The 23364-nt window shown below is 33.2% G+C and overlaps 2 protein-coding genes across 3 annotated transcripts in view; one reads left to right on the forward strand and one right to left on the reverse strand.

Annotated features, from left to right (window-relative positions):
- Positions 1 to 2173: 2173 nt before the first annotated feature.
- LOC125048715 (lysosomal alpha-glucosidase-like) lies at positions 2174 to 21888 on the reverse strand. Of its 2 annotated transcripts, none has more exons than XM_047647549.1 (20): positions 21277 to 21888; positions 20615 to 20782; positions 20048 to 20114; positions 18649 to 18865; positions 17394 to 17602; positions 16794 to 16942; positions 15723 to 15897; positions 14681 to 14771; positions 13959 to 14127; positions 13455 to 13524; positions 12338 to 12470; positions 11210 to 11319; positions 10923 to 11039; positions 9943 to 10142; positions 7533 to 7666; positions 6217 to 6368; positions 5743 to 5891; positions 4011 to 4218; positions 3101 to 3251; positions 2174 to 2629 (listed from the first exon to the last, which is right to left on the reverse strand). In XM_047647549.1, exons 1-20 carry the CDS (start codon positions 21633 to 21635, stop codon positions 2358 to 2360), a joined length of 3300 nt encoding a protein of 1099 aa, XP_047503505.1. In that variant the 5' UTR covers positions 21636 to 21888; the 3' UTR covers positions 2174 to 2357. The 2 variants fall into 2 exon arrangements, with proteins under 2 accessions (XP_047503505.1, XP_047503506.1); XM_047647550.1 differs by lacking the exon at positions 21277 to 21888 and adding an exon at positions 20963 to 21085.
- A 427-nt stretch (positions 21889 to 22315) lies between these two features.
- Positions 22316 to 23364, forward strand: part of LOC125048911 (mitochondrial cardiolipin hydrolase-like) — a 138116-nt gene continuing 137067 nt past the window's right edge. Inside the window, exons 1-2 of the mRNA XM_047647874.1 lie at positions 22316 to 22900; positions 22974 to 23293. Coding sequence (XP_047503830.1) covers positions 22441 to 22900; positions 22974 to 23293 — 780 coding nt within the window. The 5' untranslated portion in view covers positions 22316 to 22440. The remainder of the gene's footprint in view (positions 22901 to 22973; positions 23294 to 23364) is intronic.

A 23364-nucleotide genomic window follows, 5' to 3' on the forward strand; every position in this document is an offset into this window, starting at 1 on the left:
TGTTCAAACTTGTTTTAGTTTTAATTTCAAGAGAAAATAATAGAAGCTTCAAAGATTAAAAATAGAGTTTTAACCCTCAGTATGACTGTATCTTAGAGTTGGCGCATCAACATTTAGAGTTGGCGCTGCCGCTAGAACGCCCCACACATATATCACACCATAGAATAAGAACTAGAAATAGAAACTGTATAAAAAGTCAGTCTAGCTCACAATGTGAAACAGCTAGCTTCTGCTTAATCATCCGTTTTGATAAACAATTAAAGAACAAAACATCTTCCCTTTTTGCCAACAATTAGGCTACGACAAACAATGTCTATCCCCTTTTTACACATTAGGCTGGCGTTAGAAAATACAGGACAGACATGTCCCTTTGTTATTTGAACAGTTTCCATGTTTTTTTTATATTCTAAGTACTTGACAGGCTGTATTAAATTGTTGTTCGAAGCACAAGAATCTCGTGCCTTGATTGGGGGAGGGGTTTTACAATGAAGGGGATATATATTATAAAATGGCCATGTGAATATCATGTTATCGGTATTTAAAATTTACATAAATGCCTAAACAATCCCTTCTTAAAGTCGTATATATACCTCAAATATAAACAAAAATTATGGATAAGTATCGAGAATTACTTTTCATATTAAAATAAGTTACAAATGACAGACGAGTCCTTGGCATAACTTCGTATTAAATCGTGAATAAACGTTCTACATCCAATAAATGAATATACGTTAGAAAAATGGTAGAAGATGGCAACACGCGGTGAACACTCAATATGTTATTTCTAAATATATTCCTTATTTTAAGATTAATATTTGAACTATATTTTCTACGAGTTATAAGAAACGTACACAAATATTAAGGAACATAAGGAAGACATTGATAAATTAATGTATGATTGGGTCTGAGAGAAAAAGGTTCGCGTTGCGACTGAGACCGCGAAGATGACTTCTTATAGTGCCACCTCCTTTCGAAGGTTGGCGATCATTATGGCAATTTTAATTTTGGATGCTCTTCTGCACAATTACTGGTGCTTTGACCAAACCATTCTCTAAGATTCTTCAACCAAAACGTGCGTCTGCAGGAACAAGTCGTAAAAAGAATTACGTAATAATATTTTTTTTTTTTAAATTTTAGTAAGTTTGTAGAAAAAACTTTACTAACAATAGAAAAAGGTTAAATTATATTGAAAGTTTTATTATAACGTATTATCTAATTAAATAAATTTTATTTGAATATCACAAAAACTAAAATGTTGACTATAGCTAACTTCAGGGTGTCGGTTTTCTGTGACAGTGTGCACGCGCATCGTAAAAATTTACTCTCATCATTTTTCGCGCGCCAAAAGAAGTATAACTTCAAAAACCATATTAAACTTCGAAAAGGATTCCATTCGGAAACCGGTCGTAATTAATACGAATCGTAGATAGTTCCAGACAAGTCTTTTAAGTCGGGAATATAGTGCAAACATCGCAACGCAAACCGCCATTACTGACTCTGTGACTTCATTAGTTATGATTAACTTAAAAATTATCAAGTTTTTATGATAATATATTTAAATCCACAATATCTGTAATTAATAACCGCAAATAATAACAATATAAAATCTAAATATCGACAAAAACACAGTAAAAGTGATTCTCACTTTAACTACTCACCTTACGGACTAGAAATTTAACTCACTTTTAATATCGAGATCACTATATTTGTACAAAGTGTTTTGAGTAAATTTTTTAATGTAAAAATGGTTTCTAGTATAGATTTGACATTTATTCAACAATGTTGCTATATATTTTATGATACTTTTTAAATCTATAGTTATATCTAGATATATCGATATACTCTAATAAAAAATATCTGAACTAACACTTCCACTTTTATAAAAAAAAAATCACAACAAATAAAATATCACCATTTACGGCATCCAATCAAAACTAACCGTAAACATTTCATACAAAACAAAAATTGGCATTTGTTTTGGCTTCTATTCCTGGTGAAAATATATTTTCTATATCATTATAATTAGACACCCAAAAATTAATTAAAAATTATTTATATATAATATTCGAATATCTTTTTAAGTTCCAAAAAGGATGTTCATCAACATGCACTATATGTGTGTAAGTTTGTCCATAAATTTCTGGGTAACTAACGGTCATATCGTAATGACAACATTACAATAGCTATATTCCTACTGGGATCAAAGTTTCATTAAAATCGGTTAAATAGTTTTTGAAATATCCAGGAATCTATATCGGTAATATTGACAGCTTGAAGTCGATTCAAATATGGGTTTTATTAGATTAATAACATTTCTATAAATCTTAGAGAACATATTATATATTATTTATACATAATTATATCTTTTGCGAGGCTTTATTCGTCCATTTAACCGTAAAAGGCTTATCCAAATTGATATTAACGTCGATCTTTAACACCTTCGTCGGTTTGTCGTACGTAAAGCTAGTCGAGACGTTGTTGACTGTGACGGTTTTGATGAGATTTTGAGCCAGTACTCTGATGGTGTTAATGGCGGGTACCCCATACCCCCACCATTGGATGAAGCTGCTCAATTCGTTTTCCTTTAGCTTGAATATAATATGGCTGTATTTCTCTTCTTCGTAGCTGTCTGTGAATTTATATTTACGGCTTTAACGTTCGTTACCATGGTTACGATGTGGTTACCATGGTAACCGTGCTTTATTTCACGTTTAAGTCCGTCTTAAAATTAAGATTCTAAATAAAGATTTATGCTAATAGAAATTTAATTTGAAATAATTATGTTCTTTTAACTTTTGGTTGAAAAAACATAATTATTTCTAACAATCTTTTAATACTTGGTCACAAGTAATTTTGAATATTGGCAATTTTTATATTCAGTACACATATGTACGTCGTGATAAAATGTTTATTTCTGCAAACATGAATATAAAAAACTTGACAATTCAAAAAAATATTGTTGTAATTTCTTAACAAATAAAAATCACCTAACCTTGCTTATAGGCAAGACCAACATACAAAAGTACATAATAATTACTATATTTCAGCTTTCTGAATAAAATTTATAACAAATTTTAATTGAAATTAAATATAAACTCACTCAAGCTATCCCCGTCATCCCAGTATAATTCGCCCCTGGCAACCCCGGCCGTATCGGGAACGAGCAGTAACTGTATGGGCAAGCTGCGAGTGTTGCCAGTAGTTACGGGACCTTTAGCTGGCGGATCTTGTAATGGAAGGATGGCACCACCCTGAAAATACCATTCTTATAAGAACCTTATAAATTATAAAGCGAGAACAAAAAAAAATACAATTTTATATTGACGTTATAATTTTTTTACACCATGTATATGCGTTTTATATTAATAACAAAAAAATACAATCCTGAATTAGTTTTTTAATGACATTATTTAATACTTCAGCGTGCGACTCTCATCCCTGAGGTCGTAGATTGGATCCCCGGCTGTGCACGAAATGGACATTTCTATGTGCGCATTTAACACTCAAAAAAAAATTCAGGAAACAGATACATTTATGATTGCTACCGCATTAACTGCTCTTGATGAAGATACCATTTCTATGGACGTCAATGCTGTGAGTTCTTGGCCGTATGGGAGCGTTCAAGTATAACGTCTCGTAATTTTTGGAGATTATTGACCCCCCCCCCATAAAATTGTTCCTCTTTAGGAGGAAGTTCACTTGACTTAAAACATTAGATAAATCAAGTTATTTAAAGTTTAAGTTGTTAGGCGGCGTCTATCGAGCGGGGACTGCAAGTGAAAGAAAGCTAGTCTGTTAATATTAACAATAACGCGCAATTCAATTATAAGTATACAAACTACGTCAGAAAATGTGTATTTTTACTGCACTTAAAATCATAATTATTTTAAAATAAATTCTGGAAGAGATTTACGGCGTTATCTATCCAATCCCCTAGTTCGAACAATATTAATAAATTGTTTTTTTTATTTTTTGGGGCAGAACTTATGGCAACATTAAGTGACAATTACCTTTACAGCGACGGTTTGCTCATCATTAATAGTCTTCCACGAGTTCAGTGCCAACTGCTTTCCTGTATTAAGATCGTACCACGGGTTCGGACCTGGATAGAACGCATTCGTTGTGTTTGCCCCCTCATCCAAAATGGCGGATATCATTATATGTTCGCCGATCATAAATTGGGTATCAATATTGTACACTCTCTTATCTGCTGGAAATCTGAAAAATCATCATAAATATATATCATACATTGATATACAAAAAACCCAAGATGCACAATCAACGTCAAAAAAACGTCCCCAAAAAATGAGCGCAACATTCTAAATTGTGCGCTCATTTCAAATAGTCTCGCGTCTAATAAGTGGAGTCGATGTTATTTATTTGTGTTTTTTTTTATAAATAAATTTATGTACTTTTGAACTTTTTTGTGTGTAGTTTTTGACAAATATATTTACGCTATATAAAGTGTAGGTCAGGAGGTAGCCAATTTAACATTTTTTTTTTAATTTAAAGAAAAACTTTTTAACCGGATTAAAGTTATGTTTTATTATAAATTTACAACTATTTAACATCCAACACCTTTTGTCTTCAGTCACCGTGACCACGCACGCTGTAAAGCACGCAAAAAGTCGTATAAATTTAAAATTATGTTAAATAGTTGTAAATAAAAAAGTCATGTTCGACCTTGTCCTACCGACCACGGTCGGTCGTAAAATTTTATTGCTTTAAGTACGTATACACTGCGTTGTAATAACAACTTTAAGCAATTCGCGTAAGGTTGATTTTGCAATAATATATGCTTGTAACATATACTGTTATAGACATACTGTTATAGAAAGGGACAGAAATAGTGTTTCGGGACACTTTCGAGCGTTACTTTTATTCGAGACTGTGCATCTTGGGTTTTTTGTATATCAATGATATCATATTAATTATTGACTTAATGGTGGCGAGGTGTTCTGATACATATGTTAATTAATATAAAACATATATTTTCGGAGAAATATGTGTTAGGTTTAGAAATTAGATTATTAAAATTTTAACTATGTTTTTTGTTTTTTTTTAATTCCGTAGAATTCTGACATTTCATAAATGTTGCTACTGAAAAAGTTTTCCACCAAAAAAGGGACAAATATGACCCATTTTAAGGCAATTATTTTATTAAATTAATGCTACGTATTTTTTATTTTTTACCTACAAAAAGATAAATCTTAATATTTACTCACTCAAGTGACCTAATACAAAAATAACAAATATTTCAATATCACGAACAATATATCGAATTAACTATAATGACTTTATTTTATTTTTTAGCTGGCATCACTGCCTACCAAATCCAGGTTTAGTAAACCTTGGTAAAAAAAATAAAATATTATCTTTACTTGTGCGTTTTTTACTGTTTGTGATGAAAAGGGACGTAATTATCAGTCACCGTAAAACCACTTTTAAGTATGAGCACCGCACTTAATAAGGATACATTCACTAACAAATAAAATGTTTGTATAGAGTCAGAGTCAACTCGTATTGAAATTGAAAAATTTGCCCGGCCTAAAAGGTTTGTAATCTCTGACATGTCAAAAAATAATAGCAGTCAGAATTTTACGGAATTAAAAACCAGAGTATAGAATATTCGTAAGTGGAAATATTTGCGTTTAAAATATTTAAATACAAAAAATGTTTTCGCTAAGTCTAGAAGACTATATATAAAAAATCAGACACAGAAATATATCCTAATAAACTTACTCAAAGAACAAAGGCCTAGCTACGGTGGTAGCATCAGTATGGGCTCGCCAGAACAACGTGTAATAGTACGGAAGCAGTCGATATCTCATGCGAAGAGCGCGTTTGCTGGCTTCTACCACTATTGGTCCCAAGCTCACTGGGTCTTGGGGCTAAAATGTGATTAAAATTATTATTTTCTTATTATGGGCACGGCCAAAAAAGGTTGGGTATCATTGGTCTAATGGGTGTAGCCTTACGGCAAATAAAACATTTTTTATATAAAGTAAAACCCAAAAATCATGTGTCAGGCACAGAAGGTTGATCTCTTAATTGCCTATTATATATCTTCAGAAACAAAAACACATATAATATATCCCGAAAGATATATAATGAACTCAGGAGAAGCTTTTATTATATTTATAGAAGCTGTTATGTAAAATATATACTTAAGTAAAAGTAGTACATATATGAAGATGAAAATGTATTTAAACATACCTTCGACGTATCACTATTATGATTCCTGGAGAAGGGATAAAATGCGCCCAGCTGCATCCATCGCTTGCAGAGCTCTGGTGTCGTGTCCCCAATGAATCCGCAAATATCTGACCCCATTAGGGGAACACCGAAGAGACTGAAGCTTAGAAGTTCTGAAAATATTAACCAAGATTCCAGGCATACTTTTTTTTACAATTGGATATTAATGATGTTTGCCTAGTAGCTAAATAGCAGTGTTGGCCTAGTGGCTTCAACGTGCGACTCTCATACCTGAGGTCGTAGGTTCGATCCCCGGCTGTGCACCAATGGACTTTCTTTCTATGTGCGCATTTAACATTTGCTCGAACGGTGAAAGAAAACATCGTGAGGAAACCGGCTTGCCTTAGACATTAAAAGTTGACGGCGTGTTTTAGGCTGATCACCTACTTGTTTATTAGATTTAAAAATGATCATGAAACAGATTTAGAAATCTGAGGCCAAGACCTAAAAGAGGTTGTAGCGCCACTTTTTTTTTAAAATTAATGATGTTTAATATTGATAAATTTAAAAGTTACATAAATTGTAATTAAAAATGAATGGACACTTCAGGACAGTTAATGTTCGATTCAAATTCAAGTAAAATCATTTATTCCAATTAGACCACCTAAAATGACACTTTTGAACATTAAATAAAATATAAAGAAGATTCTAATTGACCCTTCCAAAAGGTAGTTTCGTGTGGAGAAGAATGGGCAACTCCACACTTACTCTTAAAATAGGTTTACAATATTTTGTATACATTAGTTAAATAATATGTGAAGACAATGTACTCCTAGAATAAAATTACTAATACTAAAATAGGCACAAAGTATTACTTACAAATTAAGCAATGTTTCTCACATATTTACAAATATCGAAACCGTAGAATATTATACATTAAAGAGTAAAAAAAAAACAATAAAACAGTGTGTGAGATAAAATTAAACTAATTAGGTAGTTTGTAGTATTATAAATAACAAAAAAATGTATAATTTGATCAGCAACCAATTTTAATTTGTCCAGGATTTGTTTTTTTGTTTGTTGATTAGTTTTGTTTGAAACTTAAAATCTTTCAATCATAGAGGATTGTCTTATGGAGCAGGACCAACATGAAAAGAAATTCGAAAAGAATTTGATTTCTCAGGATTTGATATTGCACTTATTTTATGAATTTTTCGTCTCTTTCTATCAAGTAATGTTTACGCTATCATGAAAAGGGACAGATGCTTTAAACCGGTGCAATTAGACTAATTAAATAAAATTACGCGCAAATACCAAAGATAAAAGAAATCACATACGTGGTATAGAAGCTTTTAGGTCATGCCATTTGCTGAAGACGTCCCCGCTCCAATGTCCCGCGTAATGCCCCATTCCGGGAGAGGACCCGCGGGAAATTGTCAACGGTCGCTTTCCACGAATTTCGATCAGGGCTCTGGAAAATGTAGGATCAGATTAAGTGGTAACTTTGGTTACGTAAACGTATAGGAATCAGTGCTAATCTTCGCGTTTATTTACTTATTTAAGAAAATTTATTATAAAATAAATAAAATAAAATAGCCTTTATTGCTGAACTTATTTTTACAGTAATTTTTCTTACAAATACGTTTATAACTTTTAACAGTTTCTTTTCTTTTCATAAATCCGGTATCGGTAAACGGTCGTTTCTACATTTCAGCTTGTCTTTCGACATAGGCCTCCTCTAAAGATTTCCACTCTGTTCTATTTTTCGCTATGCGCGTCCATATTGGGCCAATAGTTGCTATGTGGATGTCACTTACTTTGTTTTTCATGTTAGTGTTATTTTTCATGTTAGTGTTATTTTTTTCCTTTAGAGGGTCGTGGTCATTTTTCCCCACGATGACCAGTCGGCTTGGGGAAGTATTTTGTTTTGTTATTTTATGTTGGTTCATGTTGAGCTGTTTATTTTTCCGTTTACCGACAGTTAATTGTTATTCTTTGTTAGTTGTTGTCTTAGCGGGAAAAGACGAAAGAGAATTAGCTCTAATCCTCATTACGTCGAAAGCATTTGGTCTATTGTTAATCGGCGGCATTAGAGTTTGTTGTTTCCTTGGTTGAGCATTGTTTTGTGGGGATGATGATGTTTCTCTTTTGCGCTTTTCCTTATTTATGTTAGTATTTTTTTCTTTTACTACTAGTTTGTCAAATTTCAGGTACGCGATATTTCCCTTTTCTCTCTCCTCTTTTAGCTGCGCCTGCAACGTTTTCCTTTTCTCTATTACTTCCTTTGTGTAGTCTTCTGTAACATATACATTTTTGAAGTTTTTCTTCTTTCCCATAACTTCATTCTTCTTCCATTCGCTCGTAAAGGAAATCAGAATTGGTCTTGGTTTTCCAGAAGACTTTCCCTTTCCTAGACGATATATTTTGTTTATCTCATGTTCTTGTAATTGTATGTCAAGGTCAGTTTTGAAAATATGTATTGTATTTTGTATTAATTCTTGTGTAGACCTTTCGCCTTCATTTACTCCAAACATTATCAAATTGTTTTGCTTCTTTCCTCTTTTTAAACTTTCTACTTCCTTTTCGAGATTTTCTACTTTTATTTTTAAGTTTCTATTTTCTGTTATAATAGGTTGAAGTTTTTCGTCTAATCTCTCCATTATATTATTTGTTATCGAATCTTTCAATTCTATTGTTTGGTTCAAGATTTCATTCTTCATTTTATCAAACAATAGTTGAAACTGATCCTCCATTCTTGTAAACTAAATCTGCGTGTTATGGAACGTAATTAGTGGTAGTTTTTATTTACTTGCTCTGGCAACACTAGTTAGCTGTTACTGTGACAAGTGTCAATGTCATTGATCTTTTGTCTATGCTCAATATGATTGGTGAATTTCTAACCTCTAATTATCACTTTTTGGAGATACTTTTGTTGAAATTCAAGAACTTACGTGATATTGTGTGAAATCGGTAGTTCCACTACACGGACGACACTTCGATTTGTGTTTTGTGACGTCGCAGTCTCAAGAACAGTGTACGAAATTATTTTTTAGCACTCAATATTACGGAGCTACACAATTACGATGCTTACAGTATGACAGCCGGAAACGGAAATTTATTAATGTACTTTCAAATATGAAGTTGATTGAGTAAACATGGACTTGAAACTATATTTAAGATTGACTGACATTCTAGAATACGGACCTCAGTATTGGAGGATCGTTATTTCTATTGAAATCTAAAAGTAATAAAAAAATGCTGTGTAGTCGGTTAAATTATTTATTAATATTTGTCTGGAAAAAATGAAGTGTCGAATCACGGGTGCTGTTTGAAAAATTAACAAGTTAACTCTAACATAGATTATATTTATTTTCAAAATACTAAAAATATATCCAGCTGCCAAAATTGGTTCGATCTATCAATTTTAATGATTTATATGAAGGTACTTACAAAATTTAAAAACATACCCTCGAAAACAAAAACACAAAATTGATAAAATACAATTAATACTAAAACCTATTGGTTACTTATATTAATTGTATTTTTTAAAGTTTATAAAGAATTTAAATTTGTATTGTGGTGTCCTTCAGGCACTAAGGTTAAACCCTTTAGTGGTATTTTGGTGTTACCTGTACTTTTAGTTTATATAGTCCACTCGCACTCTTTTTAAGTAATCTTTCGTCTCTTTCTCTCAAACGGTGTTTCCGCTACGTTGAAAAGAGCCAAATAAATTGAAAGTATACATACGCGTGCGTAGCCACAGCTTCACTGATCGCATACATATTGTGTACGTCGAAATGCGATCCGTCGAAATGCTTCGCGTCCATACACAAGGTCTTATGTTTTAAGCCGTTGTCGGCTATGCTCTGGGGCTTGTAAGGCAGGTCTTCGGGGCTGCATTCACCATACATCGAACCAGATAGGAAATTTGAGGGCTCATTCATATCCTTAAAAGACCAATAAATGTGAGAAAGAAAATATAAAAAAATAAATATTAGTTTTAAAAAAAATGGCACAGAGCGCCCCACGCTTTTTCACAATAATACCAGTATTTTTTGTTCATTACCATTTTCAGCCTAAATTAGGAATTATTTTTCACTTTTTAGTTTGATGTGCTTTAAAAGCGTGTTTTTTAGTTTTTTTAAACTATTATTTATTTTTTAGTAATTTTTTTTTTTTTGGTTTATTGCATTGTCATCGATCTTTGACAGGTGCGCAAAATTTGAATAAAATCTGTCCGTTGAAAGTGGGTCAAAATCGAGTCCGAAGGAGTCGGTTACATACATACAGGTGAAGCTAATATAAAGCGTGTAAAAATGCAATAAAAATGACATTGCGTTGCGATATTTTAAACCAACGATTCGTTGGAAATACGACTGGTTGTTTACGACTGGTTGTTTGCTACTGGTCGTAAAGTGTGAAAGTAACTTGAATTTATAAAAAAAACCCTAATCACGAAATTTTATTTAAAAAAATTAAATCGATTTCAAAAACCTGTCAACATTATTTACATTTATATCTCAAAATCGGCTGAACCGATTTAAATGAAACTTCAATTTCAACTTTAATGTTGCAATTTGCCATTATTTTCTAAGACTTTTTTGGACAATACCAATACTAACAAAATGTACCACACTTGTTTGAAAGGTTAAAATTGATAGCTGAAAATATCCAATAATATCACATACATACAAAAATGTTTTTTTTAACTCCGTTGAAATACTTACAATCCAAGCGCCATCAAAGTTAACTTTTTTATGGAATTCCGACATCATTTCTTTCCAATACGCGGAGGCGTTCGGGTGTGTAAAGTCTGGCCACACCGTGGACACTCTGTTCCATACCTGTAAAAAATTTTGATAAATAAATATTAAAAAAAAAGACACTGTACTAGTACTTTATAATTATTTTTATTATTCCGTCCGTTGGAATCCTTTCCTATGATTCCGTTCGGACGTTTTGGAACCGCTATATGACAGTAGAAAACCAGTTCTCTAGTAAAAAGTCTACTTACTTTTCCAACAAAGGGTTTATCAGTTGAATTTTTCACGAAAACATCCATTTCGAGTCCCAGATCGAATGGCGGATATTCGCCAGGATTTTCCGCGGCGCTTACGCCGGGATCTGAAGATATTAATAATTATTTACATTATTAGGTACATAAAACAAACAATAATTAACATCGTATATTCGACGACAGGTCAATGAGCGTCTATGGATTTTTGCCGTTTTATACGCGCAATATAATAATTATAATTGTATGTTATATATACGAGTATATGTCAGGAAATTACAGTAAATTTTTATTGTTACTTAAGTTAATAGTGTTGGCCTAGTAGCTTCAGCGTGCGACTCTCATCCCTGAGGTCGTAGGTTCGATCCCCGGCTGTGCACCAATGGACTTTCTTACTATGTGCGCATTTAACATTCTCTCGAACGGTGAAGGAAAACATCGTGAGAAAACCGACATGTCTTAGACCCAAAAAGTCGACGTCGTGTGTCAGGCACTGAAAGCTACCTACTTTCCTTTTAGATTCAAAAATAATCATGAAACAGATTCAGAAATCTGAGGCCAAGACCTATTTAAAGAGGTTGTTGGGCCACTGATTTTTTTTTTGGTTAGTCAGTGAGATTCCTTCTATTACTTTTAAGAATCAGAATTTATTTAAATTCAATATGGTTTGTTATAATTTAATTGTTTCATAGTTCAGAATCATTAACGTATAAAACTACGAATATTGTTACGACCAATCAGAGCAGAGCAAATGTCTCGAGTAGAGGCGCCATCTTGATTTTCGTTCAGGGAACGCAAGGCTCGAGAAGAACGCAAGAGATTGAGTATTCAGTGGAGCGTTGTAGTGATGGGACGGTGTAGCGAGTTGGGTCAAGTAGATTGTGATTAAAAGTGGGATCGGTGCCCTTAACCCGCTGCTCTTTATAATTTAAGCTAAAGTGTTATTTGTGGGGTTAGAAGAAATCAGTCTAAAATAAATATTGTACAATTCGTGTCTTTTGTGCTCGCACTTTACCCACATGACGCCCACTAAACGATCTAATGAGATGTCCATATATATCGATGGACTAATAATAACGACCTAGTGGACAAATATATTCTGATTATATACAATAAATAAATACTCACCAATCAATATAACGTAATGCATTCCGGCTTCGTGTACAGTCTTGACAAACTCCGGTAAACCGGCGAAAGCTTCCGTGTCGTACGTGAAATCGTTGCCTTTACTCATATAATCCAGGTCGTTCCATTGAACATCCTGGAAGTTTTGGAAAACGGGATATAATAACTGCCTTGACGTTGTTTTATAGGATATTCACACAATTTTGCTAAGATGTGGCCACCTGGAAGCCCTTTTTCGAGGACTTGATTGCTTAGTGTTACAGATACCGGCAAACATCTTGAACAAATGTCCTTGCCTGTTTTTTTAGGTATCACAGCGGCGGGAGAGTTACGTGTCCCGCGATGCGCAAACATTCCCCCACTCCCTTGTTAAATGCTCAAGAAGTTTGCTGGTATTACGACATGTGGGGTCACTCTGCATCTTCTACCGCATTTATCATGGAGAGTGTTCAGAGGAGTTGTTCGGACTAACACCTGCAGCTGAGTTTCATCATCGGACGTCGAGGAATTTCGTACTCTGCCTCGACGTCCGACGTCCCAAAACTGAGCGTTTTTCACCACCACTATGTGAAACCAGCAAAAGTATTTCCGAACTAATTTGACTTATGGTCCTTCAAGAAAAGAGCGTACCAATTCTAAAAATGCCGTAACCTCACTTGCGAGCCTGGCAATAAGTGTCTATGGGAGCCGTATTACTTAACATCAGATGTTCTATATATTTTTTTCCTTAATTTAATCTGTACTGACATCCATTCATCGCAGACCCGAAACAGACGCGAGTGTCCTATACAGGAACAGGTGATGAGCCTTCTGTGCCTGACACACGTCAAATCTTAGATGTTGTCCGAGGTTCGAACGCACAGCTTTAGGGTTGGAACGTACGCCTAGTATGCGAGCAAATAATTATTTAAATATATATACCGAACAAGATTCAAAATGACTAACTATTAGGCCTGAGAGTTGAGCCTTGCAAATTATATTTGAGGCGATTAATTTAACGTCAAATTTTTTTTTTAATAACTTCCAACTTCGAAACAATTGAAAAATTTAGGCAACACGTCTGTTATAAAGCGTGGACTAGAGATCGCGTAATCATGGTAACAAAAAATGAAATACATACGAATGGTATCCCAGCATCTCTATTCTTCTGCCAAACGTCTCGAGTCACGTTCAACGATCCATAGTTATACCTGAAACAAATTTGTCAAATCAAATTTTCGGTATTTTAAATATAAACCAAAAAACCAGTTGCCCTACAACCTTTTTAGGTCTGGGCCTCAGATTTCTGTATCCGTTTCATGATCATTTGTCAATTTAATAGGCAAGTATGTAATCAGTCTCCTGTGCCTTACACACGCCGTCGACTTTTTGTGTCTAAGGCAAGTAATAAGTTCATACAAATTAAATTTTCGCATTGTCTTAAATGATGTTTTAACTTATTATTATTTTATAGTATAGGGAAGCAAACGAGACTACGGGCAAACAGGGCAGTCATCGCAGCCAATAGACACCCATTTTAGCGGGTGAGTTGCCGGCCTTTGCGGGAGGAGTAATTATCCTTTAAACAATTTGAGATCGTATCTAATATAACTTAAATATTTTCACAATTTTTCAATGAACTCACTTGCACAAATGGAAACCGAGAGCCCAATATGGCGGCATGAATGGTTTCCCGATAATTTCCATATATTGAGCAATAACATCCTCCGGGCTCGGGCCCATAAATATATAGAAGTTCAGTACACCCCCTATAGCTCTGTAGGTTATGGCCGGCGTCGGTTGCAGCGCTATGTCTGAAAATATATATTTAAAACATTTCTAGTATAATAAACACCAAACTAAAAAAAAAATGTGGTTTGAGTTTTTAATTTTTTCTTGCATTATCTTCACAATTTGAGTGCGTTTTAGCAAATTTGGTCAGAAACACATCAAGACGTACTAAAACCATATTAGGTCCATATTTTGCTTCAACAAATTCTCCTCTTCTCTCTAACATCTAATGACGTCATAAAAGTTATTATATATTTCATCCATCCAGTCTCGACAATTATATATATGTCTCGCTCGCACTTACAGGTCTTATGGAAAGGTGTAGTGATGTGCGTAAGAATTGTAGAGGTGCATATCGATAACGGAATAGGTATGATCGATATGCTAAATTGTGTAAGTATTAATAGGAATAATTTTCCAGAAAAAAATATTTATAGAAAAACAACAACCCTAGCTAAGTATCGATAAAGGGTTGCATAGCGTGCACATTTCTACTGTCAGTGACATTTATTGCCCGACGACTCAGTTTAAAATGCGTCGACTATAATGCTCTACTAGTTTCTATAAAAAAGTTACCCATTGCATTGGAGTTGAGTAGCAGAACGCCATGGCTATTTCCATTCGTCTCTAGACCCAAGTAGAATGGATGAGATCCATACAAATGAATCTGGAATAAAACTTATAAATTTAAATGGTACAGCTTCGGTTCATCTATAGGTGTACCGCAAGGCTCTCTTCTCGGGCCACTTTTATTCCTAATTTAAATAAATGATGAATTTCAATTTTACGCCCTTTACGAGAATATTGGTTGCGGAGGAATTCATCACTTGACAATGTAAACAGTGCTACTTGAAGATTAGTTAATTGGTTTATTAGAGATAATGATACATGATAAGGAACCTAAATACATTAAGCTTGTCACCAATATTATCAAATATATAAATAAATAAACTAACGATAGGATACTTTGTTGATAAGACTGTTGGGTTGTAAACTATGGAACCCACACAAATAAAACCTAATGAATAAGCTAAACCCTTTTCATAGTAAGAAAACAACGTTCAAGTTACGTTATTAGAGTAACTTGCCTATCACCGTCTTTCCAAAATAAATTTAAATAATAAAATATATTTATTTATTTCGTAATGATACAGCGAACATAAATTATATATAGCAAAAAACAATTATACTAAAGATATAGTCAAAGATGGAATACAAAATATTTACCAAAAGGTTGAAACATTTACAAAAGGAAAAAAATCAATAAAAATTGTTCAATACATTTAACTAAGTAATACATAATTCGACTGTGTTGTGTGATGGTACCGAAATACCTGTGCCTGGCAAGCGGAGTTATTTAAAAAACATGCAATTAATATGAAATTACCTTAACGGCAATTTTCGAAATAAAACAATGATAAAAACAATAACATGTTTTTAAACACAGCTTCCATTTTATTTTGTGATAGTATTATCGCGTTCAATTATCTAATAAAATGTTTCTCTAATGTCACCTTGCAAAGTAATAATAATAAAACCAGAGACCAAACACAAGCGTTGTAGCGGCACTGAATTAAAGAAAAACGATTATACGAATTATTAAAGAAAATTCTCTTACATTTTCACCAGGCGGTTGGTCGTTATTGAAAAGCGTGTGAGTTTTCCAATTCATATCGTTTAGGAAACTCGCTTGTTTTTCTCCTATACCATACGTGTAATTAGTTGGTAGCACCGCTGACAATTGTAGGAATTTATCCGATAATATGAATCCACCTGTATTTTGAGCGTCCCAGCTGAAAAATTGGTTTCACTTTTTAGATTAGCTTAAAGCTTTTGATTATGGAATTTTTTTCATAAATCATTGTTTATATATATTTATACTTTATATATATATATAATTCTACTGTATATGTATATGTTACTGAACTCCTCCTAAACGGCTGGACCGATTTGAATGAATTTTTGTTCGTGTTTGGGTGGCGCCCTGGATGATTTAGATTCACAAACCACCCGGTAGATGGCACTGTAATCGGTACTTTCATACTTTGTTTATAATCCTAATCGCTTGAAATATCATGCAGGACAATCGGGTCTGTCGGGTCCGCTGATATATATATATATATATAACGGGGCAAACTGACAGGAGGCCTACCTGATGTTAAGTGATATCGCCTATGAACACTCTCAATGAGAGCTCGCGAGTGCGGTGCCGGCGTTTAAAGAATTGGTACGCTTCTTGTCCCTAAGTCGAATTGGTTCGGAAATACTTCAGTGGGCAGCTGGTACCACATAGTTGTAGTGAGCGGCAAAAAGTGCCTTAAGAAACGCTCAGTTGTGGAACGACGGATATCGTGATACGGATGGAGTTTCGTATTCTGCCTTCATGTCCGATGATGAAACTCAGCTACCGCATAGGCCATTTACAGAACCAGAAATAATTATTGTTTCACCTGGATTCCAACCCAAGACTTTTAAATTGGAACCACTTCAAGGAGGATATATGATATATACTAACTTCAACAAATTTGTAATTTTCATGTAGATTTTATCTATTTTAAACGAATTTCTATTGAATATTATAATAAAGTTCCATTGCCTATAAATACTTTGTGTTTTAGTATATATTTAGTATAAATTACCTAAAAAATTAATTAGCAATTAAAGAAATAGGCGAATAAAAGATTATTACATGGTAACATTATCAGCGTTCCGTATAACTTTGAACCCCACAGCGGAGCTATCAACATTAACGCGATATTTTACGTCCGAAATCGAACTGTAGACCGTCGGCACTTCAGGATACTGTGGTTCAAATCTCTTATGCTCTGCATCGGATATCTGAAGTTAATAATTAATTAATTTAATTAACTTTAACTAATATTAATAACCGATAAATCGTATTTCATACGAAGCCAGCGAATAAAAAATGCTTTCTTTTTACAACGCAGCAGAACTGGACCGCGTTATAGGTAATCGCGTTGTAGGAATCTCGTAAAACCGTTTTGTTGAACTAAGAACTAACTTCAAAAACTAGGAGCACGAATTTAATAACTTAGTTTAATTTTATAACAACACAATTTGAAATTTGAATGGAAGGTGCTAAGATACGCAAAACTAATTATGGACTTGACAAATCATTATAATTTAAAAAAAATATAACTTGAGAAATCTCCGTGTTATAGGGGTGATTACAGTGTATGGTTTTGTCTTAAGGGATAATGAAAACATAAAACTTACAACAAAATATTAAAATAAACAAACAATATAAGCAATATTCGAAAGAAATTACCTTAATCTGCAATATATCGTTGGATAAATAATTAAAATCAATCCTGGCAACACCAAATTGTTCCGGATATCCTGTATCACACGATCGAGAGTAGTAAACCGTCATTCCGTGTTTATTTTCCGTACTATTGATAAATTGGTATGTCTCATATTGCGGCGGATAAAAACAATATGGCGCGTATGGGTCATCTGTGGCTTTCCAACAACAACCTGAAATATGTTTTATATTGATAATTATAGTCTGTGCTAGCCGGCAGTTTCGCAAATTCATATAATTCTTAATTCAAATTATACACTATTTTCTTCATATTAAGTAACAAAATAGGGGCCTCATAGCCTAGCGGTCTTATTAAGTGGCAGCTAGGTGAGGGGTACCGGGTTCGATTCCCGGTTCGAGGGCAAGTTTTAATTTAATTATAAATTGTTCTCGGCCTTTGGGAGGGTTGTGCGGTACCGGGCGAGTGCCTAAAACCGCACATGTAGGACACGGTCGAATTTCTAAAGACTAGCACGAATTATAAAAAATCCTATACTTGACGCTGGCTAATGCACAAATCGTGCCAAAGCCATAAAAAAAAAAAGTTACAAAATGATTAATATCGAAATATAATGACGTAAAAGTATATATAATTTAGGCCACAAATCCCACAACGTATTACATTTTTTCATTCGTATATAATAAAAATCGCTGTAATCAATTTAAATACAACAATAATATTATTTGATTATTCAATTACTCTTCTATAAAAATTGCTCCAAATGTAAGGTACAATTTATCTGAGACGAGACCATAATATTAGGTTCATCAAAATTCTATTACAATTATTGTTAAATTTTGAAGGAAAATCACCATTGACATTTCGGTTTAAGGATACTTTATTTCTCAAAGAATTACATTCACTTAGTGAGAAAATCTAGAGTAGGTTAGTTATGTACATCGTGTTAAGAAATGATTTGAAAATAAGCTATATACATTTCATTATATAATATATGATTTTGTATGATGATTTGCTTTTTAAAGAGTACTGAGAGTTTTTTACGCCGGCTTTTACTCTAAGCCTACACCCTCTGTCTTCTTTGCCGATGAGTAGGGATGTCTACCGATTTAAATTTAATGACGTGTAATAAGTAATACCTGCGTCTTATGTTCCATAACATTCTTTTTATATCTTAAGAGATATCATGGTCAAATACCACCATCCCGTATTATGAGTATGAATACAACCTAGTGGTACTCTTAGTTATTTTTGTATTACCTCGTTTGACACATGCTTCCTCACTCGCCCCGTTCTGCGGATGGCAATCGAATCGCATCTCATCATCAACAATTCGTGCACAAAGTTCCTTCATCACCTCGGGTGAATGTACCAGGAAACCTTTCTTTACGTCTTTCTTCGTGTTATCTGTCGCATTGCTTCGGTTCTTGGTGCTTAAGTTGTTGTGATCGTGGTAACGGTATTCGGTGATGACGGGCTATGGTGAATATTTTCATTTAATTTATAGGTCTACGAGGGGTTGCGCGTGCAAGCTTCAATTCTGAGGTCGGACGTTCGAATCTGCGCTGTGCACACTGGGCTTCCTATATGTTGATAGCGGTTTCGTTAGACGTGAAACGTGTAAAGCAGAAGGCTGATCATCTACTTGTCTGATAAGAATATATATTCTAGAAATATACAGAAATCTGCGATCAAGAGAAATGATTGTTTCTCCACTAGTTTTTATTTATTTTGTATTTATAATTCTACTTATTAATTAAAACTGTAAAAGGAGCTAATTCAGTGGCGCTACAACCTTTTTAGGTCTGGGCCTCAAATTTGTTTCATAATCATTTGTTATAGGCAAGTAGGTAATCAGCCTCCTGTACCTGATACACGCCGTCGACTTTTTGGGTCTAAGGCAAGCCGGTTTCCTCAGGTTTCCTTCACCGATCGAATAGAAAGAAAATCCATTGGTGCACAGACGGAGATCGAACCTACGACCTCAGAGATGAGAGTCGCACGCTGAAGCCACTAGGCCAACACTGCTCTATTTAAAAATGATACATACATTTATAAAGACAACCGAAAACTTGCAATGATTCCTTTTTTCCTTTCATTTATGTTATATTTTAATATATATAGGGTAAGATTTAAGCGGGCCAAAGACCGACTGCAATATGCGGTCGCCGCACGGCGATCTGCAGTTTCCATACTAAATTCATATCCGCAATACACGGACCGCTCGAGCAGTTTCTGAGCAAACCGCATATTGCAGTCGGTCTTGACTGCAACATGCGGTCCGTCTATGGCCCGCTTAAGAGACAAGAGTTAATGATTTATTAATTTTGACATACAAGAGAGGTAATATCTAAATCGTAAAAGAATCAAAGAAGATTCAAGGTAACGTGCTAACGTACGCAGAATTTAAATTTTTCATATAAATTATTAATTAAAAAATCAAAAAACGCCTACGCCCACATTTTATGGGTAATAGTGGACTGAAAAAGAAAGAAATAGCTACTAACATACAATCTGTTTGCCTGGACACAAACATGAGGTTCCAGTCATCCAGTCTCCCAAAATATTAATATAAGATCTATCCTTTTCAGGTTAATTAAAGTATTAATCAATACAGATCTCAGATACAGTAATATAATATTTAAATATCTTAACTGACCTTTTCCAATGTCATTGGAGTAAGTGGTTTTTTTACTTCTTCAGGGTGAACTCGCTCCCATAGTTTTCTGAAAATGTATACATATGCTGTAGATAAGCATCCTTACATGTCTGCGACGTAAAGCAAACCACCATATACCAGGCTTAAAAACCTTAAAAAACAACAAAAGGCTAACAAACAGGCTTAAAAAACTTCTACACAGAAGGCTCGCTTAAAAATATTTGAAATAAACAAAGTAATGTTACTATTGGGCCGTTATGGGACTTCAAAATTGCTTGTATTCTGTGGTTACCTTAATTAAAATTAAAAATTACTGAATAATAATTTAATACATACTTTTTACAAGTGGTATTAAGAATACATGATTTCCTTGGTTAATGACATATTTATTCTCATAGTGTGAACTATAGCTATTAAAATATACTTATATATTTATATTTAACATAGTTTCACCATCTAGTCTTAAATTGACAAAACTACATACATATTTAAAATAAGTAGTAGACTAAGTAGTAAGACTTAAGTAGACTATGACCAACTACGCAATATAGATAAGAGTAATTATACCTGTAATGATCATCACCCCATCTCCCACCAAGTGCCCCAGCCACAGCCCACCAAGTAGCCACAGCCAGAGCACAAAGCAAACCGCCTACAAGCATTCCTGGTAACAATGCTGCTCCTTTTTCCCACCAAAGATTTAAGCAGCCACGCCGTGATGAGAACCTCTCATATCTGATAAAAAGAAAACCCTTCAGAATTGCTTTTGTATTAGAAATTGTAAATATAAATATTTAACTACTTGCAGTATGTACATGGTGTAATACAATACAGATTTATTTTTCAACAATGACATTTTAAATATTTAATAAAAAATGTAATGAAATAAAATTCCATACAATTACAATGTCTTACCAAATTGAGAATGTGTTAACCTTATTGAACACAATAAGTATGATAGCACAATTTAGCTGCTTTTTGACAAAACAAAAAAATTAAGATTAAAGGTTAAAGTGATTAATAATAATCATGTTTATTATTTTCATAACAATTATTTTTAAATTACATAAACAATAATATAACTGATATAGACACACTTAGTCATAATTTTATTTACATCTTGTTTCATTTTGTTGAATAACTCTGATATTTTTATTCCAAAGACAAAAAAAATATATTTCCGATCCCAAATATTAATGGTAAGAAATGATACAATATAAATTACGTACCTATGTTCTCGCATTGAATCATCAGTCCTTGTTTTAGGTTTGATGCCGCTAAACAAAGGTACCCTACGTGATTTGTCACTTTTAGAAAACGGCGCAAATGTTGCCTTTTTTTTGTTTGGAGCCTTGGGACCATTCAGTGATGTTTCTGTTAGTATCTCATTTGTACTAGATCCTTCTCCAGCATCCCTTAATTGACTTATTTTACCACTTTCAAAATATAAGCGATAGTTAATATTATCATTAAGAGTCAATAAATCTTCTTTCGCAGTGGGAGGTTTGTCACAAAAATCTTCAAATGCAACAATCACATAATCGTCGTCTTCATTTTGTTTTTCAACCTTGTAGGGAATCTTCGGCATTTTTAATTCTTTATAGTCATTTACAATTTTCACAAAGACACTGAAAATACGAGTATACACAACAGTATAGAGCTTCTTCGCATTTTAGTATAAATTTATGGATACATCGTATACAATTAATTTATTTCTAAGATTAATGACTTCTACTATTACAATAATGTTTATTATTTAACCTTTTTACCAAAGTATCTATAATTAATAAATGCTAAAATATAAACATCAATCTACGTTATCAATCGATTTAAAAAATTTACGTATTTGGATTTCGGTATTCGGAAATCGGAAATGCGAAAAGCCTCAAGTTTCATTTCTATATCTGCATTCTCAATCTTAAAGAACACGACATAAAGTGTAAATTAGAATTGATTCTATGGAGGGATTTGACGTTTAAACTTGGTTATATAAACTTTGACGTCGACGATCAAATGGATGACAATTGATATATGATATATGTCTTTTCTACAAGTTTGCCATATAAATTATAAATTAAATTTTATTGTTTATATCAATAATTTAAATATTGTTAATATAAACAATAAATTAAATGTAAAATAAATTTAAATTTGAAACGTTGTTACATTACTCATATTTAAATATAGGTATAAAATTTTTGGCAAACTACCTATTTTAAAAATAATTTGTGAGGGTAGTTTAAAAATAATTTTTATTTTATTAATTTAGTAATTGTAGGTGACTTTTATTGAAATGCGTGGAAAGCATGGTGGATGATCAGTGAAATCAATTGAGATAAATATTTGGCTGTTTCTTTAAAATATTAGACTAATAAAATATATTACAATATATCATGGATTGGAAAAACGCAAGGATTTTGTTAGCATCTACAGCTGCCGTCGTAGTTGCTTCTCAAGTGGTGAAACATTTGTGTAAATACTTTTACAACCTTAGAAGGAAAACTGAAACTGATACAGTAAGTGACGATGCGTGTAGCGATGTCCTTTGCACTAAAAATAAAGAAATTAACGATGTGATATTATTTTCTGATGACTCATTGAGGCGTACTATAAAAGTCCCTGCCAATAAAGACGTTAGTATATGTGAAAGTCGAGAGATAAATTGCTTCAAGTTAATAAAATACATAAAATCTGCTCGAGAGACATTGGATGTTTGTATGTACCTTATAACTAGTACTGAAATTGCCGAACAAATAATAAGGCTAGGACAGAAACATGTGCTAGTAAGAATTGTTGTTGACAGTGATATGGCCTTTACACCTCCATCACAAATAAAAAAGCTAACGGAATATAGTAAGTATAGTGATATAAATAATTAATCAAATTTTCAGTAAAAATAAATCAAAATTAATATTTTTATTTCTAGGTTTCATAAAGGTGCAAACCAATAAGAAGACCATTCTAATGCACCATAAGTTTTGCATAATTGATGGCCCTAAAGCAATAAAAAGAAAAAGTGCTCTTAAAGCTTATGCTGAAAAACTAAATGTCCACGCCCAATTTGTAAAAAACCACATTAAACCATCAAAAACCAAGCTTATAAGAGGTTTTGTAATGTCTGGCTCATTGAACTGGTCTACCCAGGCAATGGTATCAAATCATGAAAGTGTTATAGTAACTTCAAATACCAATATTTTAAATAAATTTGAAAAAGAATTCGAAAGCCTTTGGGTAGAAGAAGAACCGGTTGGTTAAACTATTCTTTTCGTCTTATTATCATTATTATTTTTACTTCATAAATTACTATAAATCAGGTA

Source organism: Pieris napi, chromosome 4 (genome assembly GCF_905475465.1).
Source record: "Pieris napi chromosome 4, ilPieNapi1.2, whole genome shotgun sequence".
Taxonomy (NCBI): Eukaryota; Metazoa; Arthropoda; class Insecta; order Lepidoptera; family Pieridae; genus Pieris; species Pieris napi.